General features: G+C 44.7%; 3 protein-coding genes and 1 long non-coding RNA gene across 7 annotated transcripts in view; 3 read left to right on the top strand and 1 right to left on the bottom strand.

The window, feature by feature from the left end:
- The window catches only part of ddr1 (discoidin domain receptor tyrosine kinase 1), a 46685-nt gene extending 44321 nt beyond the window's left edge, over nucleotides 1-2364 (top strand). For all 4 annotated transcript variants that reach the window (XM_052064994.1, XM_052064995.1, XM_052064997.1 and 1 more), the window contains one exon: nucleotides 79-2364. In XM_052064994.1, the coding sequence (XP_051920954.1) occupies nucleotides 79-219 (141 nt within the window). In that variant the 3' untranslated portion in view covers nucleotides 220-2364. The remainder of the gene's footprint in view (nucleotides 1-78) is intronic.
- Nucleotides 2365-4212: 1848 nt separating this feature from the next.
- flot1b (flotillin 1b) lies at nucleotides 4213-10552 on the bottom strand. Its single transcript, XM_052065178.1, is given in 14 exon segments — nucleotides 4213-4597; nucleotides 4683-4847; nucleotides 5759-5896; nucleotides 5978-6023; nucleotides 6128-6309; nucleotides 6367-6519; nucleotides 6588-6683; nucleotides 8085-8204; nucleotides 8292-8435; nucleotides 8820-8910; nucleotides 9249-9324; nucleotides 9921-9977; nucleotides 10413-10425; nucleotides 10427-10552. Coding segments are annotated over 14 exon segments (1437 nt in total). The 3' UTR covers nucleotides 4213-4567.
- A 1260-nt stretch (nucleotides 10553-11812) lies between these two features.
- On the top strand, nucleotides 11813-19133 carry tubb5 (tubulin, beta 5). The gene is made up of 5 exons (XM_052065141.1): nucleotides 11813-11994; nucleotides 14586-14694; nucleotides 16497-16607; nucleotides 17522-17766; nucleotides 18179-19133. The coding sequence occupies exons 1-5, from the start codon at nucleotides 11938-11940 to the stop codon at nucleotides 18989-18991; spliced, it is 1335 nt and encodes a 444-aa protein (XP_051921101.1). The 5' UTR covers nucleotides 11813-11937; the 3' UTR covers nucleotides 18992-19133.
- Nucleotides 14701-16469, top strand: LOC127600688 (uncharacterized). Its single transcript, XR_007962391.1, has 3 exons — nucleotides 14701-14849; nucleotides 15205-15468; nucleotides 16209-16469. It is a non-coding gene; the product is annotated as an uncharacterized LOC127600688 (long non-coding RNA).
- Nucleotides 19134-19596: the final 463 nt, after the last annotated feature.

Genomic DNA, 19596 nt, shown 5'->3' on the forward strand with positions numbered 1-19596 from the left:
TTTGGACAATTCTGTAGCCTCCACGCAAACCCCTCCCCTAACTTGCACCCCTCCCCCCCCCCCCCCCGCCCTCGCCAGGTGTACCTGGGCAAGCCCGCCGTGTGCCCTCAGGGTCTCTACGAGCTCATGTTGAGCTGCTGGAACCGAGACTGCAAGCTGCGGCCGTCCTTCGGCCACATCCACGCCTTCCTCGCTGAGGACGCTATGAACATGGTGTAAGGCCGCGTAGCGCTTCAACGCCTCGCCTGGGTCGTTCTGGATTTTTTCCCCCCCCTACTACAATCTTTTGTACTTTTTGGGTGGACGGGGCTGCTGGAGACGCTGCTGGTTCAGTTTTTTCCCCACACCCCCTAAAGCCACATTAACTGAAGCTTGATCGGTGTAGCTATGAGGCTGAGTAACTGAAGCTTGTGTAGTGTAGTGGTGGCGGGTGCAATCTGCATTAGGAGCCTTTTTTAAAAAAAATTTTTAACAAGGATAGAAAATGACATAAGAGGAAGTTGATGCAGCTTCACCAGCATCTGAAGATTTCACGGCTTTAGCGCCTCTGAACTGTCTGTGTAGTGGTTCACATAGTTGACTTTATTCATCTTGCCCTTCCCACTTTGTAACCCCATACAAGAAAAGCTGTGTAGAAAGAAGGTGTGTGGATGTAGTGGTTCACAGAGATGCAAAGCTGACCAGGTTGGGTATTAGAAACATACTGCATCCCGTATGATAGTAATAAATCATTTATTACGCGCTAAAAAGATGCGCTGTTATTTTGAGTAGACATCTCCATGAAATGAGATTAGAAAGCCCTGCCTCACTTCCCCAAAATACTTCTACCTGCTCTCGCATCACTCATCTGTAGATGGGGAGATGATAAAGGGATGAGCTGCGGCACACTGAACCATCTTTCCTTCCTGTTGTGGTTCGCGTAGCTGCTTTGGATTCAGTTCTTGGTCTACCAGTCAGTGCTGCAACAGTGAAGTGGACAAGCGGGATAGAAAACAAATGGCTGTTGTAGTGTAGTGGTTCACTGATTATTTTTTTTTCCACTCGCTCATCCCCAAATCAGTCGTGACAGGCTGGAGCTCCTTCAAACAACTCTGAACAGCAGAAGCGAAATGGTAAAGAACCATTACAGTGATTCACATAGCTGCCTTTCATTATGTCGGCCAAGCCTCAATTATTGGTTGATGGCAGTCGAGTCCAGAGGGAAAACCCGCCTGGTGTCCAACATGAACTGGGAATGGGAACTGGCTCTCCCCCTGCAACATTTGTCAGTGGAGCAATTCATATATTGGCCAATGCCATACGATCCAGGCTCAAATGAGAAGACTCCTCATTCTCCTACCGCACTCAACAAGACCCGTGGTGTACAGTGGAGAGTGTAGTGGTTCACATAGATGCCTTGAGTTCAATTCCAGGGCGCGCCTTGCCTTGAATGGCCTCCAACTCGCTATGAAACGTATTATATATATTTTATAAAACTGGTGAACCTTATCCCAAACTTTCTCCAGTGGACCACGTGACTCGGGGTATGCAATCAGGCAGGCACAAAGTACTTTTTCTTTCACTCTTATGAGTCCTTTTTTTTTTTAAAGCATGAAAAATATGACCTTGGGCGGCCCGGTAGCCAAGTGGTTAGCACGTCGGCTTCACAGTGCAGAGGTACCGGGTTCGATTCCAGCTCCGGCCTCCCTGTGTGGAGTTTGCATGTTCTCCCCGGGCCTGCGTGGGTTTTCTCCGGGTGCTCCGGTTTCCTCCCACATTCCAAAAACATGTGTGGCAGGCTGATTGAACACTCCAAATTGTCCCTAGGTGTGAGTGTGAGTGCGAATGGTTGTTTGTTTCTGTGTGCCCTGCGATTGGCTGGCAACCCATTCAGGGTGTCCCCCGCCTACTGCCCGGAGACGGCTGGGATGGGCTCCAGCACCCCCCGCGACCCTAGTGAGGATCAAGCGGTACGGAAGATGAATGAATGAAATATGACCTTGTTCAAATATCACTTAAAAACTGCGACTACGGTGACTGACATGCTAACATTAGCATGTCAGTGACGTTTCGCTTCAATCTTTAACATTAAGCTAATTGGGCTTTGGAATAGCAATACTAGTCTGTTTGAAATACACAAAGTGTAATTGACTTTGTTTGTTTGGTTTGACAGTGTCAACCGTCAACCGGGACGGGTGTTAAAACCGTTTGCTTGAAGGAAGGATGGTTCAGTTTTTGTCAAACTGTCGCTTATTGTGAAGTAAGCCCCCTCAAAATGTCCGAATGACGGCTCGTATCTCAAGGCACCACTGTACTGCCTTCAGCTACTGTATGACAGTTACGCCGACGAGTAGGACAACTTCAGTTTTACTCGTCAGGCAAAAATGGACACCGGTTGACTTTTAGCGCTTCACTAGTAGCATGCAGTTGTCAACGAGATATCGAATAAATGCTTTCTAGTGTGTGTGTGTGTGTTGGGGGGGTATGGTTGTTTACCAATTGCAAACGGCCGCGGTGCCGTTGGGAGTCTCTTTTGATACACTGTAGTTCAACTAAACCTGTATTTTTATAGTACGTGCTTTGTTTAGTTTGTACATATTTAATACAAATCTTGTATTTTTCCTGTACTAATACAGAAAACTCTCTCCTTTCGGAGCCTTCTGTATTTCTGTAGAAACGCTTGCTACCTTGATGCCGTTGTCATCCATTTGTGCTGTTTATTTTTGTAGATGTTTCAATAAAGTTAATCACTTTTCAAAAAAAAAAAAAAAACCCCAAAGGCTGCAGGAATTAAATTGAAACTTTATTTGTCACTTGAATACAGATAAATGCTCAACACTTAAGATTAACATAAAGGCTACAACATGCTTTGTTCTTCTTGAACAAAAAGTTAGACCGTTGGTCAAGAAGATGTTTAATAAGGGTTCGGCTGAAAATAAAAGAGGCATCCGTAGTGGCAGCATTATGGCTTGGAAACTTTCCATGGGAATTAACGAGAATCAAGCAAACAGTTTTGAGTGATGCTGATTTGCAAAGTTTCAGTATCTTAACTTCCCATGGAAATTTACCGTACATTTTCCACCCCTATTCCGAGATAAGGTGATTTTCATGTTTTTTTTTTTTTTCATCCCTGACGTGTAACAGGCTGAGCGCACGAGCGCTGAGGTTTGACCGGGAGTAGTTGAAGCAGGCAGGCACTTAACGGTTGACGCCACGCGTCCAGCTTTGGGTGATTAGTAAAGTGTTCAAAAGCTTAAAAACAAACAAATGGTACTACAAAAACTTTTAAGTCAGTCCTACGGCGTCCTTCTAAACATGGACGATTAGTCAAAAAAGAGTAGCGCAGCCGAGTTAGTATCACTGACGTACGTGAACATTCCAAAACACTTTCTTTCGCTTTCAGTAGGCGACACTCGGCGTCTCGCTCCCAACAAACCACTTTTCTTTCAAATGGAACCTCCAAATTAAATCTTTCAGTCGGGGGCAGTCGGCATGTTAAAGAGAAGCCGGGCCACATTGAGAAGAAAGTGGTGGTGGGGGGGGGGGGGGGGGGGGGGGTCCTTGTCATGTGAATAAATGAGCAATTTCTCAGGGACTTTTTACAAGCCCCTCAAAATGTTTTAAAACATTAAAATTTCCCAATTTTCCAAGAATATGTTTTAATTTATACATACAAAAAGGTAAAAGACTATCAAGGAATAAATGAGTCAATTTTGAAATGGGGGGGGGCGGGGGGGCATTAGGACTAGAAGAATAAATTACCGGTAGTCATTTTCCACTTTTCTAAGAGTTGAGATTTACTCTTAGAAAAGTTAAACGTTTTCTACGTTTAAGAAGGGAAGAAAAATCATACTTTGCTGAGCATTAACTTAAATTCGTGTGAGGAAGAAAAATCGACATGTAAAGGATTATAAGTCCCCACGCGACCAACTGCAAATTCCCACTCAACTCCAAGATTGTCCGAGACTCTGAAATGACTTTACTTCTGCAATATGGAGAGTCATTTCTTTTGATGAAATGTCGATTTGACTTTTGTCCTTGGCCGAACTGGCAATCTCGCCGTAATGTAACCACAACAGCTTTCTCTTCTGTTTGTGTATTCTGAAATGATTCATGTCACGTGCTGCCCAGTTTGAAAATTCCCCAACTTTTCTGACTTTTGCACGCTGAAGTTATTATCTTAACGTTACCTTGTATTTTGCAAAATTCACGTCGCGATTTGTCAAACTCTCGCAAAGTGACCACTTGTTCTTTTCAGTGAGGCCCAGCCACTCTTTGGCACGCATTTGGAGCTCAGCTGGGCGTTAACGACGCGGCGCCGTGCGAAACGCTAACTTGATTTCACAGACTAACGGAGGGGACATGAAAGCGAGGCTGCCTCATCCAATAGACAAACATATGATTGACTCTTTTAAACGCATCGGAAAAGGCTTTCTGGCGCCACGGCGGCGGCCGTAAAAGCACCTGTCAAGAGATATGAAGAGGAGACGACGGACACACGCGGTTGGATGAGGCCCACATGCACGAAGGGAGATGGCGTCGCGGGACTGCTCAACAAGGCACCGGGGGGAGGAGGCGTGATGTCATCTTAATGCACGCGGAGGGACTGGCCCGTAACCTGTCCAATGGCGTCACACATCAAATCCAAGGGCAGGATGGTAATGGGGTGGGGGGGCAGCAGGGGATCAACCGGTGAAGCGTACCTGGGAGATGTCCACTCCGGTGAGCTTCTCCACAGCCGAGGGCACGCGGGTCATGATCTCCAGGACCTCGCCGGCCAGCTTGGCGGCGCCGACGTCCGCGCCGCCGCTGGACACCATGGTGACCTTTTTGGCCGACGACAGCGGCTTGCTGATCTCCTCGGCCATCTGCGGAGAAAGGGGGGGGAAGTCAAGGACACGTGTAGCGGGTCTGCTTTTCAAGGTAGAGTTTGCAGCAAGGGGGGGGGGGGGAGTGATTTGCTCACCTTCCTAAAATCATGGCCCGCGTCCATTTTCTTATATACATTTTTCCCCCCAGACAGCAGTTTTTTTTTAAACTCTGGTTGGCCACACGTGAACGTTCCCATTGGGTCATCCATCGGGTAAGCTGATCACCTCGTCACCATCATCAAACGGGTAACGTTTTCCTTTTGCCTCTGCTCATCATGAATGTGGCGTGCTGCCCAGGAACGTGCATCGGTGACCCCGGGGGGGGGGGGGGTGTTCCTTTGCTACATTCCAATGTTGCCAGCTGCTTCAAGACTATTCATTCATTCATTCATTCATCTTCCGAGCCGCTTGATCCTCACTAGGGTCGCGGGGGGTGCTGCAGCCTATCCCAGCTGTCTTCGGGCAGTAGGCGGGGTACACCCTGAATCGGTTGCCGGCCAATCGCAGGGCACACAGAAACGAACAACCATTCGCACTCACACTCACACCTAGGGACAATTTAGAGTGTTCAATCAGCCTGCCACGCATATTTTTGGAATGTGGGAGGAAACCGGAGCACCCGGAGAAAACCCACGCAGGCCCGGGGAGAACATGCAAACTCCACACAGGGAGGCCGGAGCTGGAATCGAACCCGGTACCTCTGCACTGTGAAGCCCACGTGCTAACCACTGGACTACCGGGCCGCCTGCTTCAAGACTAAATGAACGCAACTCCGGCACTGCACGTTTGGTACCTCGTTCTGCTATAACGGAGCGAGATCCGGCCCGCAGATCCGCCCCCGGCCGGCTCAAGGATGTACGGGGACCCGTGATATGCTCATTAAGTGTTGCCGCAAAAGAGGAACCGACCAGAGGGAGCTTCTCCAGCAGCATGTCCACCATGGCTCCTTCACCGTACTGCTGGAAAGCTTCGGCCTTCTTGGACATCTGCTCAGCCTCGGCGCGGCCTTTGGCCTCCAGGGCGATGGCCTCCGCCTCGCCCTTCATCTACAAACACGCAGAAGAGAAAGCGGATTGTTGTCGGGCTAAGCCAAAGTTGCATTTCTCTCCCCACCCAAAAAAACTCACTCTGATGGACTCGGCCTCGGCCTCGGCCTCCATGATGAGCTGCAGGCTGTCGGCGGAAGAGAAACAAAACGTTACGTTGATGACTCGAAGCAAATCCTAGTTTGGGAGTCGCCGGACGGCCGCCGAGATCGACCGTCGGGACGCTTTTACCGCTGGGCCTCGGCCAGCCTTTCCAGACGATACTTCTCGGCCTCGGCCGGCTTCTTGACCTTGGCCTCCAGCTCCTTCTCCTTGCGGATGATCTCCTGCTCCTGCAGCAGGATCTGCTGGCTGCGCTCCACCACCTGCACTTGCATGGTCTCCTCCTCGATGCGCTGCTTGGTCTTGGCCACCTGACAGAGCGGCGGAGATGAGCTCGGCGATGGCCGTGCCCGTCGGGAGTGACCTACCTGAAGCTGATAGGCCATTTCCGACTCCGCCTTCTTAGTGTTGACCTCCATGTCGTAGGCGGACTTTTTCAGCTCGTAGTCCCGCTGGGATTTGGCCATGTCGATCTCGTTCTTGTATTGAGCAGACACTTTCTCCTGCATGGCCTGGGCCTCCTACGCGGACGAGAAGAAGACGTCGAGCGTGGAAGGTTTGCTCGCTTGGAAGACGACGACGCTCTCACCTTGATGACGGCGTCCCGCTTGTACTGAGCCTCTCCGATGCGGGCGTCCTTCTGCACCTGGGCTGTCCTGGCCTTGCCCAAGGAGTGGAGGTAGTCCTAAACCAAACACAAGCGACGGCTGGATGTGATGGATTGACTGAACAATATAATCTTTTTTTTTTTTTTTTAGTATACAACTGCGATTGTAGCCATTATTGTCAGCTAGTCATCACATTTCGGCTGCCTTAAATCGACATTACAGGGTACCCTAAAATCATCCATTGGTCTGACGGCGCATGGTTGCCATGGTAACACTCGGCACTAATTAGCCGCTAATGTACAGAGCGGTTGAGAGAGTCAATACGGGCCACTTGAATGCACTTTTAGTGGCCACGGCTACTAAAAGCTTCATGAAAAGATGCACGTAGAGTCCACGGCGACTAAATATCCTTGCATCCGGATTGTTAAAAAGTCGTACGTGATAATTACGTCACCAGTTTGCTTGCTGTGTGACTGTATTGGTACCGAGGCGCCACAGGCACTTTCCTGTGATGAAATATCGTCTATTTTCTGTCGTAGGAGTATCGTCTCATGTTTGAAGGTCGACCGACAGCCAAGTTGGCGGTGTGTCGTGAAACTTTTGTCGGTGTAGTTGCATTGGGTCGATAATATCCCATTTAAAAACGTGGAGACGGGCGGTCATTGGTCCAAAGTGGCTCATGGATGTACATATTCGTTTTTCTGGCTAAATTTCGCTGTTGCGGCTTTTAATCGGGTGTGGTTTGTAGTCTGGAAATACATACAGTAACCGGGCTGCTGCTAGTGTGGACGCATTGGCCACCAGGCTGCAGTCTCGTATAAAAAAATGAAACAAATTACACAAATAAGTGTAAGCTGCGGTAATAGTCATGATTTTTGAAGAGGATTAGGAATAAATACTCGAATGTTACTTTAATTTTTTTCGTCTATCCACATGTGATGCGGCACCGTTTGTGTTCAAACATCCGTTGCTTATAACTACGACAACATTGATGCTAGCGCCACAAAAAAACAAAAACGAATGCGCTTGTGGCGTTTTGTATTGAATGTTGTTCCTATTCAATACACGTGGAATTCTTTGCGTTGATGTAAAAACGTCCACCGCGAGCAGCAATCAACAGCAGGAAGCAACTTGTTAGCCTCTTTGGCTCGGCTGAGGAAGAGTTCAGGATGTGCCGCTCGGTGTGATGTTTGCTGAAACCATTTCGTGCACAGATGTCAAACCGTGGTCGTCGAGGGCCACTATCGTGCAAGTTCTAGATGTTTCTCTCCTCCATCACGCCTGATCCAAATGATCTCCTCACCGGCAAGCTCTGCGGTAGCGTGGTAACGATCCCGAGTGTTAGAAGGAGGGGGAATCATGGAAATCATTCAAGGCAGTGGCCCTTGCGGACTCAAGTTTGACATCTGTGATTGTTTTTTTCTTAATGCGGCGGTGCCGCAGTTGACTGCCGTGCTGCGTTTCTCTGAAGTGCCTGCCTGATCATCATGGACATCTTTGAGGGTGTAGCTGACCACTCCGATCCCCATGTTGACCAGGTCCGAGGAGGCCACCTTGAAGACCTGCTCCGAAAACTTCTTGCGGTCCTGGTAGATCTCCTGTTGGCAGGTGAGGAACGCATTTTCGTCACTCGTCCTAGCGGGTGGTCGACCCGAGGTGCCAACGATCCGAAATCGCAGCATCACCTCCACGGTGAGGTGAGCGATGATGGCCCTCTGGTGGCCCTCCAGCGTCTCCAGGGCGATCTGGGCGATCTCGGGCTCCGACTTGCCCATGAACATCTGGCAGGCGGTGGCGAGCATCTCCTTGTTTTGGCCCTGGATCTTCACCTGCGAAGTAAAGAGGTATGAGCGCACAGGGGAAGACTCATCAAATCGCTTTCAGGATGATGCAGTGCAGTTCTACAGCTCTCGAACTGTTACGTCATTGGACCATGAGTTGCTAACTTGTCAGCGTGTGTTTGAAACTGCATCGGCATGAGAGTTCAGATAAGCGCTCACATTGAAAACACGCGCCTCTCCTTGGCTGTGATTGGTCAGACAGTGAGTGGGTTTTCCCAGTGTAGAATGTTTTTTTTAATAACATTTTAATTTGTCAGTCTGTAGCAGTTGAAACTGAGCAACCCCCAAATCAAGGTATGTTTAAAAACTTTCATTGTACATGATCTCATTTAAAATGTAACATTTCCCGTTGTGCAGCCTCTCAAACGTTACCTGAGCGATGCCCGTGACGGAGATGGGGACACCGTGGCGGGTGTACACTTTGTCGCTCTTCACATTTAGCGTCAGCGTGTTCAGTGTGATCCTAAAACGGAAAAAGGGGCAAATCAAGAACCGGATCTTACGGACTACCGTGGAAGTCGAGCTCTAAAACGCTACAATGTTCAAGCTCAAAAGGGAAGCAGAGCCTCAATGGGTTTTGTAATACAAATGTAATAATAAGGTTATTATACAAGAGGATCTGAGAGACAGAGCCAGGGACAAGTAAATCAATTATCAACCACTCCCCCGGGCCCGTAATGACCAGCAAGAGCAAGAACGGCATTTTACACTCATCTCCTACCAACAATGAGCTGGATGTTTCAAGACCATCATTTCGAGGGCAGCCCAACCTCAAAGGAAAAAGAAAACCAGTGTGATCACCTCTGGATTTGCTGAATACATGGGAGGACAAACACTCGTCCTCCGGCGATCATCAGAGGAGGAGAGCGGCCAAAGCCTGCATGGAAAGCGGAAGACGCACAACACAATGACTTTCACAAATGTGGAACTGGCTGCATTCAAATTGCAACCTTTCACACACACATACACGAAACAATACCTGTGTTAATCCATAATGTCTTTACACGGGATAAACTTGATAAAACGCTAAACATAGGTTTATGCTGGAATAAACTTCCACCTGCATGATAGTAAACAATGTAATATCCGATACAAATGTCAATCATGTATTATGTCAATTGGGTCATCTGTTTTTAATTGTGATCCAATTATTATTGTTGTTTTTATCTAGTTTTTGGATAATATGGTAATTTAGTCTGTGCCCTTGATCGTTACATAACGTCATCGGCACACGTGTTCGCTCAAATCAGTCACGTGACACTGTGACGTAAATGATGGTAAATAAAGCCGTTTTTCCTTTCACGCAACTAAAGTGAAAGCCCACTGCCAAACTGAACAAAACAATGATCAAATTCTGGATTCACATCCCGTTTGCAAAGACAGAATAAAAACAAGATAATCTGGTAGAAGTTAGGAAAAAAACATTTTATATACAAGATTAAAAAATGTAAATATAGTAATCACACAGTTTACCTGAGACCACCATGGCTTCATTGGGTCCACACGTGTAAAACATTTTGGCTGCTTTGACTTAAAAACACAAACGGAAAACCTTGTCAGAAATAAAAAACACAACGATTAATTTTCTAGGGTGTTTGTAAACAATTTCACTAAATATTGTTGGGGATTAACGGGTTTTTATATGGGGAACGTTCGGTGCCCAATAAATTTGATGACAACAATCCGCAGCACCGACACTGCCCCGCCACCACGGCCGAGGAATTAACCAAGCAAACGACACGAAGCTCGATACATTCTGTCAATATTTAAATTCAAGACATTTGTCGACAAGTTTTACACAATTAAAGACGGCCAAATGAGAGTGTTTGTTGGTGAAATTCCGCATGATATGCTCCACCCCTTTTCCCCCCGCCTCCAAATTCCGAGGAGTTTAACGGGTAACGCTGCGACGACGTTGAACAGAAAAACGTATGAATAAATCGTTGGGGCGGAGGCTTGACTTACCGTTATTCGTCGGGGGAACGATTAAAAAGTGCTTTCTTCGCGTTGGGGCGGCTCGAGTGGGAGAGGTGCTGTTTACCGTCAATCGGAACGACAAAAATGTCTGCTCGAACGGAAGTGCAACACGACCACGCCCATTTCATTCACGTCACTCTGTTACCATCTAGTGGCCAAGCGTGAACCTACACGTTAAATGCCAACATTGTGACGTGAAAGTAATGACGAAATTGAACTTTTCTTAGACTTTCTTTAGAGTTTCCAAAATTCATATTACATAAATCAACATTTAAAATATCTGGTCGACAATTATTGAAATTCCACAAATGGCCACTTATCCAGTGGCCCACATTTCCTGCACAAAATCCCGTCCAATTTATGGGAGGAAAAAAACTGTTCTAACATCGGTATCGTTAGGTTAATAGCATATTTCCGTAAATCTTTTTTTTTTTTAACAATTTCGGAAAACAAGAAAAAAACCACAATGTAACTAACAACAAGCTGTTGCCTTAATTTAAAATTTGGCTGATTACATGACATAAATGACAGAAAATCTACGTGAGTAAATTATTTTTTTATCTACATTGTCACAGTGAATTAAAAAATAATTACGCAAATTTACAAAAAAAAAATCCTCGATGTAACAATATGCTGAACTCCCCCAAACATAATGTACTATTTAAAAAAATCGTCATTTTACATTTACCAAAAAAACATCCCAAATTCATTGAGAACATTTATTTTGAATTCACAATTTCTCAACCGTCTCAAAATGTTTCACTCTGCAGTGGCAAAATCAATTATTCTGTCCAATTTAAACTATTGTGGCAATGGAGCTGTTTATTTGAGCCAATCTGGTTTAAAATTCATCCTCTGGCCCTCAAGGACATCAGCAGTTTCCCCGTCCTCCGATTGGTTTTGTCAAGGTGTTCGACTGCAAGCACATCTGTAGCCATTTATGCACATTTATATATTTATTAATCAGCATACTGTGGTGAGTATGATGTATTTTATTTGAATGTTTTGATGTGTTTGCCAAGTTATTAGGGTTAGGGGTTACATATTGATTCTGATTGCCTCAGATTATGATGCACACACAGTTGGGTGCTTTTTTTTCCGCCCTCATGTTTGTGAATAGTATTGATGGTTTGTATGACTACAACGTGGACAAGGGGTGGTATTAAGAGGTTAATGAATATAAAATACATAGATGATTTTTCACACTGAAAACAAATCTGTGTCCGAAAAACAGCTCCGTTCTGTCTGCCTGCTTTATCTCCTTGCCACTCCCAACTCTGCTGCAGCAGCAGCAGCAGCGACGACGCTCCTGCAACAAACCCAGCCAATCCTGCACGCCAAGCAAGCCTTGCTTCCCACAAGCCACGCCCTCTACTCCCAGCCTGCCTTTCCCTGGAGTTCCTCCAGCATTATAAAGCCATTGTCCAGGCGTCTCGCCTCGTCTCTCCTCGTCTCATCTCTGCTCGTTCAACGAACTCTCCCCTTTTTTGTCCCCAACTTTTTGTCAGCCACGATGAGGGAGATCGTGCACATCCAGGCCGGCCAGTGCGGCAACCAGATCGGTGCCAAGGTAGGAAACAATGAGGAGAGAAGGGAGAAAAAAAAACCCCTAAACAAAATAGATATTCGATCAAGTGTGAGGTTTCGATTTGAGTGTGGGAAAACGGTTTTAATTTATGCAGGTGGGCTAGGCAGGCGGTGTTTCCTAGTTGGTGGACAAAAGGCTCACCCAACAAAAGGAATGAAAATGACATTCTAATTTGCATGCAAGAAGAAGAGTGGCTGGCTGGCAAGGGGCACACAGTGGCACGCACTCTTTTGTTTTAATAATACCATTGTGCCGTGTGGAGTCATGGAGGGTGGGTGTGGAACGCTGGAATAACGGTACATTTGTCTCCTCGGGGCCACTATTCGGGCGTGTCTGCTCTTTGTCTGCCTGCCTGTGTGGAAATGAGAGAAATACTGAAGAACTGTAAAGTCCATTCAACGTCGATTCCTCTCTTTGTCCAGCCGTCCGTTTAAATATCCCGCACAAAAGTGTTCATGTTGGTTTTTTTTCCCTGCCTTTCCCAATTTCTAGGACTAATCAATAATTGCCATCGATTAGATTTTTATTTCTGAGGGCTGGTGCAGATGGTTCAGACTCTCAGCTGATGGGTGTGGCATAGATAATTGACAGACAAAGCATGAAAAAAAACATTTTAAAATGACTCAAAAACTCAATGTTTTTTGGGGGGGTCATCTATTGATTTAATGATTTTAAAAAAACATTTTCATTTTATTTTTCTTTCATTGGCACATATCTTACAATTGAGCATATGACATCATTGTGCTTGAGGGCCACACATCTGCTTGGGAAAAAAAGACTCTAAACGCTTAAAGCAACCACCCACTTACCGGTACTTGTCACATGATTGCACTTTTTTTTCTTAGCATTTTGGTGATATTTTCAATATATTTCCATAAATCATGCTTTTATAAATCTGGATTTGGTTTTAAATAGAAGGGAGATTAATTCAAATCGCAATAAAATACTCTAATAAATACTATAATAAATTACAACATAGACAAATTACAACTGAAATCAAATAAATATGGTACATAATTTGAATCGACATTTTTGATGTGGTTTTGATTATAGTTTGAGGCCTATTTAAAAATTAAATAATGTAGGTCAAATTAAATATGTTTAAAATGATGCAGAATGTTTCATAATAAAAATCTAAATGGTACATAAAATGAAAACTTTAATTCTTTAAAGCCTTTTAGATTTAAAATGTAAAAAATAACGATTGAAAACAAGTACAAGATGCTCTGTTGAGTTCAAAAAAATACTAATATGTGTACTGCATAAATATTTTTTAGTCAATTGTGGGTCTTGGCCTCATGATCCATATGAATAAAGACAAATGAAAATTAACAATTTAAAAACAAATCCAAAAAACAAGAAAAAAAGATGCCCTATAATTACTGTAATGCACTGTAGAATAAAAAAAATATACACAGCATTTCATTTGAGAACAATGCATGCATTCGTTTTTTCCCCCTTCCATTAATAACAAATACAAAATTTCATAAAAATCAAAATACATTGTACAATATGGTACAGGGTGTGTTTCAATCAATGTAAAAAAATAATTATTATTTTTTCCGATGTCTTTTGTCTTTGTGATCGATGTGGATTGTTCCTCCCTGAAACCAAATGAAGGCGAGGGTGGGGGAAGGAATGAAGGAAACAGCTGATGCTTATTGCATCCCGGGTGAAGCCACAAATTGAATTTTCTCCCCGCTAACCTGCTCATAGCCAGCCTATGAAAGAATAGCATCAATTATACGGCTACATTTGACATCCTTCTCCTGTTAAATTTGGCCCTTTTGTAGTATTTGCTGTCCCCCGCGGACCCACCAGGGTGCCCAGTCCGGCTTTGATTGACACAATGGCTGAGCGGGCGTCATCGTGGCTCAAGTGGGTCAGGGTGTGGCATCATCACTCTTTGATGCTTATTGTCCTCATTCTTTCACCGTCAATGTTTTGCTGATCGCTGTCAGTCCTCATATTAAGGTCACTTTTTCTTTTTTTAAATCATACTCCACAGATCTCTCAATCTCTTAAGTACTGTGACCCGTTTATTCAGATTGCTCTAAATCCTGCGTCTGCTGCAAAAAAAAAAAAAAAATGAGGCTGCATGACAGACGGAAGAAAAGTTGGAAGATCTCTTCTTGAAAATAGCTACTTGCTTGCATCAACGGTTCCACTGGCTTAGAGGGGTTTAAATCTCACAAGTGTGGTCTTTTAAAGGGGAAAAAAGAGGGTGGGGGGTTGATCTTAATACGCTCAGCTTCTTCAATGTGACGTTTATTTTTAGTTCCAAGCAGATGAGTGGCGTCTTTGTGCCTTGTTCTTTGCATGTTTAAATGTCAGAAGAAGTGCCCAGTCATCAGTCTGTGACTCCAAGGGAAGTCATCGCAGCTGCATCATGTTCAATGGCTCAGTCAAAAGGAGGGATCATCCCGCACTGCAAAGCCACCCCTGCAAACGTGCACACTCCTGTTTTTCTCATTCAGACTCCCCCCTCTCCTCTCCCTTCCCCCTACGACTTGAACACCACTGCTTGTTGGACATTCATGTGATGCTGTGTGTGTGTGTGTGCATGCGCGCAGTTCTGGGAAGTGATCAGCGATGAGCATGGCATCGACCCAACGGGGACCTACCACGGCGACAGCGACCTCCAGCTGGACAGGATCAGCGTCTATTACAATGAGGCCACAGGTTACCAGACATTCTCTTGAAGTCATTCTTACTACAATATGTACAGAGAAATGGAAGAAACTGTTCCTTAGGATTCACTATGTGAAAGACGTTTAATAAATGTAAAGTGGGGGGAAAAAAAAGAAATAAAATGCATAAAGAGTGAAAGGAAAGCAGTTAAGGTGTAACATTTGAGGTACATTTTTCTGGATATTTTGGTTCATAATTTGACCATTAAAATATTTTTTTAAAGAAATGTGAATATTATAATAATATTTTAAGAAATAGTAAAACCATCAGAAATGTCTCTTCCAACCCACTGTCGTGTTACAAAAAACTAAAAGAATGAAGTGCAAAAGTAGCCAGAAGGTTAATGATACCTGATTTAAAGTATAACATAAATATTTTGTGAATGTGTATACAATGTAGGTAATTCAACTGTTCCTTAGGATTCACTATGTGAAAGACGTTTAATAAATGTGAAGGGAAAAAAAAAAGAAATAAAATGCATAAAGAGTGAAAGTAAAGCAGTTGAGGTGTAACATTTGAGGTACATTTTTCTGGATATTTTGGTTCATAATTTGACCATTAAAAATATATTTTTAAAGAAATGTAAATATTATAAATTATATTATAATAATATTTTAAGAAACAGTAAAACCATCAGAAATGTCTCTTCCTACCCACTGTCATGTTACAAAAAACTAAAAGAATGAAGTGCAAAGTAGCCAGAAGGTTAATGATACCTGATTTAAAGTATAAAATAAATATTTTGTGAATGTGTATACAATGTAGGTAATTCAACTGTTCCTTAGGATTCACTATGTGAAAGACGTTTAATAAATGTAAAGGGGAAAAAGAAATAAAATGGGTAAAGAGTGAAAGAAAGCAGTTGAGGTGTAACATTTGAGGTACATTTTTCTGGATATTTTGGTTCATAATTTGACCATTAAAAATATATTTTTAAGGAAATGTAAATATTATAAATTATATTATAATAATATTTTAAGAAATAGTAAAACCATCAGAAATGTCTCTTCCAACCCACTGTCATGTTACAAAAAACGAAAAGAATGAAGTGCAAAGTACCGGTAGCCTGATTTAAAGTATAAAATAAATATTTTGTGAATGTGTATACAATGTAGGTCAGGGGTGTCCAAACTTTTTGCCAAGGGGGCCAGATTTTATGTGGTAAAATGTCGGGGGGCCGACCTTGGCTGACATTCTTTACATTGAACAACAATATTGTTCAACAAATTTTAGTAAGCCAGTCTGTTTCTGTGATGCCCTCTATGCATATAGGCATCTACTCATTTAGTGAATGCTATTACTCATTTAGCCACTAGAGGGAAGCAGTACTCTATGAAACATCACTCACCAGTCTACGAGACCTCAGTCAATGCAACACGTGTTCCATTGCGCCCAACCTGCGGGCCAGACGGCACCGATTTTATGACGGGGGCCGAGGGCCGGATGAAATTCGACCGCGGGCCGGATTTGGCCCGCGGGCCGGAGTTTGGACATGCCTGATGTAGGTAATTCAAACAATGGATTGATTTCAATTTATTTATTGACTTATGTTTTTAACTCGCAGATAAGCCCGGCATTGTCTAAGTAAATCTAGGTTAGCTTAGCAGCAGATTTGCTTCTGGGAGAGTTGGACATGGAAAGATTGAGGACAGGGGGGGGGGGGGGTGGATTCACAGCATGGCAGCAGAGGGGAGGGACCTCAGCATCCTTTTGTATTTTGTTTTATTTTTTTTTCACTGTTTTGTGATTCCATTGTCCTTATATGGGCCTCCTTCTTGTCTCCCTGCTGTAAGGAGGGAAATATGTCCCCCGTGCCATCCTGGTGGACTTGGAACCCGGCACCATGGACTCCGTAAGGTCCGGACCTTTCGGACAGATCTTCAGACCTGACAATTTTGTCTTTGGTGGGTGTGTTGATAAACCATGTTTTCAACAGTACTCACACTCCATAACGAAAGGGGGAATTGCCAGCGGTAATACTGCGAGCAAGATTTGCAATTAATGTAGCGTCCCTTCACTAACACCCCTCGCAACCCCCCCCCCTTGAGTTTGTGACCCAAAACCATGCCCCCGCCCCCCCACTAATGTGCATGACTGCACTTCTCAAATAGGCAGAGAAGACGCTTTTAACTTGAACAAAATAGCAATACTAAGCTAGTATTAGCACTGTCAACAAGTAGACAAAAGCCACCAGTGCTACATTGTTAGCATGACTTAGTAAGGAGTCTTACTTTGACATTAAATGTTACTGGTTTTAAGTTTTATTTATCGGAATGAACACTCAATTAAAAATCAAAAAGATGCTATAAACATAGATGTGGCAAGAAATGTTTTAGTGGCAGAGTATAATTCCAAAGGGAACACGCCCATTTTAACAAGACTAAACAGTAAGAAGAAAGAAAGTAAAAGTGAGAATCATGAGCAAAATAAATGCTCAAAGAAATCTCTATTTCTACACTGGTGCTCGTGACCCTCTTGTATTTCTAAAAGTGAAAGTCATTATTCACCTTTTTGTTGTTGCTTGAACTTGCAAGCACAGACTTGAGATATTGATCAACTCGCTTCACAAGAACGAACTTGAAAAATTCCTCTTAAAATAAGGTGTTCTGTCAAGATAAACCAAACTAACAGAATTACACACCGTGTAAAACGGTCTTTAGTCTGCTAGCTAAATGCTAACGCTAACAAATTGGGTAACCTATATACAGTATAACCATTTAATCCGATATTTGAACACAAACGGTACACTAACACATTCAGGCATTCACAACCGACTAGTCTTCCGTGAACAGAATGGCTAAATTGTGTTGTTGTGTAGGTCAGAGCGGTGCTGGAAACAACTGGGCCAAGGGTCACTACACGGAGGGTGCCGAGCTGGTGGACTCGGTCCTGGATGTGGTGCGCAAAGAATCGGAGAGCTGCGACTGCCTACAGGGCTTCCAGCTCACACACTCTCTGGGCGGAGGAACCGGGTCGGGGATGGGAACTCTGCTTATCAGCAAGATCCGAGAGGAATACCCTGATAGGATCATGAACACCTTCAGTGTGGTGCCTTCCCCCAAGGTGAGATCACTTTATTCGGCCATTTTTTCTATTCATTGTCAAGCCCTTCTCTTAGCATCTGTAATATATTTGAAAAATGATGATAGCCATGCAATATACAGTTTCTTTGGAAAACGGGGGTAAAATGGGGGGGGGGGTGACTGAAAACCGATTGAAAAACCCCTCACATCCACAAACCCTTGAAAAAAAATCTGTGAAAATGCGAATCAGTGTAATGTCAATGGGGTTCCACTTGTCACAGTGTCTGGAGTAGTGTTACGGTTTTGTCATTAAAATGGTGCCAGTATCTCTCTGGTCCCGTTTCAACTTCAGGCCCGAAGCGATTTCATGACTTGACTTCCCTGTTGCATCGTCTCTATTCAAACATTCCTTCCAAACAGGATCATTATGCATTTTTTTTTTGTACTAAAAGGTATCTGACACAGTGGTGGAGCCCTACAACGCCACTCTGTCCGTCCACCAGCTGGTGGAGAACACAGACGAAACCTACTGCATCGACAACGAGGCGCTCTACGACATCTGCTTCCGCACGCTCAAGCTGACCACGCCCACTTACGGAGACCTCAACCATCTCGTCTCCGCCACCATGAGCGGTGTCACCACGTGCCTGCGCTTCCCGGGCCAGCTCAACGCCGACCTGCGCAAGCTAGCCGTCAACATGGTGCCTTTCCCCCGTCTGCACTTCTTCATGCCCGGCTTCGCCCCCCTCACCAGCCGTGGCAGCCAGCAGTACCGCGCCCTCACTGTCCCTGAGCTCACGCAGCAAGTGTTCGACGCCAAGAACATGATGGCGGCGTGCGACCCGCGCCACGGCCGCTATCTGACCGTGGCTGCCGTTTTCCGCGGCCGCATGTCCATGAAGGAGGTGGACGAGCAGATGCTCAATGTGCAGAACAAGAATAGCAGCTACTTCGTGGAGTGGATCCCCAACAACGTGAAGACGGCCGTGTGTGACATTCCACCACGCGGCCTCAAGATGGCCGTCACCTTCATCGGCAATAGCACGGCCATCCAGGAGCTGTTCAAGCGCATCTCCGAGCAGTTCACCGCCATGTTCCGCCGCAAGGCCTTCTTGCACTGGTACACGGGCGAGGGCATGGATGAGATGGAGTTCACCGAGGCCGAGAGTAACATGAACGACCTGGTGTCCGAGTACCAGCAGTACCAGGATGCCACGGCCGAGGAAGAGGGCGAGTTCGAGGAGGATGCCGAGGAAGACGCTTAAGAGGATTGACGAGGAAGTCAAAGGGCCCACCGCTTATGTAACAGGAGACCACATAGTATGAAGCTGTGCTAGAATCCGAAGAATCTTTTAGACAATTTTAGTGTCCCCAAGTCATTCTCCAATAAAATCTGGCAGATGAGAAGCTGCTGTCTCTTCATCATTGCTCCCCCTGGCGATTCACTTTTCAATCTGCAAAACATGATTTAGTTCAGGTTCCAAAATGGCACCAAAGGGCTACTTCATATTAAATCAAGCTTTGGCGCCGTCTTGTGGGCATTTACGCTAAATGAATAAATTCCCTCAAATATCAGTAAATTAATAAGTACCTGTACTCACAATATAGATTAGGATGGGGGAATAAATTAAACTCTCGTACTCACAAATAGATTTCAGTGTGAAATCTGGCGTTGGTTAAATGCAAAGCCCTTATTTTTGTGGATACGCAGGTTAATTGTACCTTCGAAATCTAAACATTTAATTTTCTGCCTCTCACTACGCATCACTGGCACGGATGAATTAACAAACTAATATATTACTGTTGAGTAAAGATTTTTTGTGAGCATTAATGGACTTCAGGGCCTGCAACCACGAGGAATAAGAAACGA

Source organism: Hippocampus zosterae, chromosome 5, assembly GCF_025434085.1.
Source record: "Hippocampus zosterae strain Florida chromosome 5, ASM2543408v3, whole genome shotgun sequence".
Lineage (NCBI taxonomy): Eukaryota > Metazoa > Chordata > Actinopteri > Syngnathiformes > Syngnathidae > Hippocampus > Hippocampus zosterae.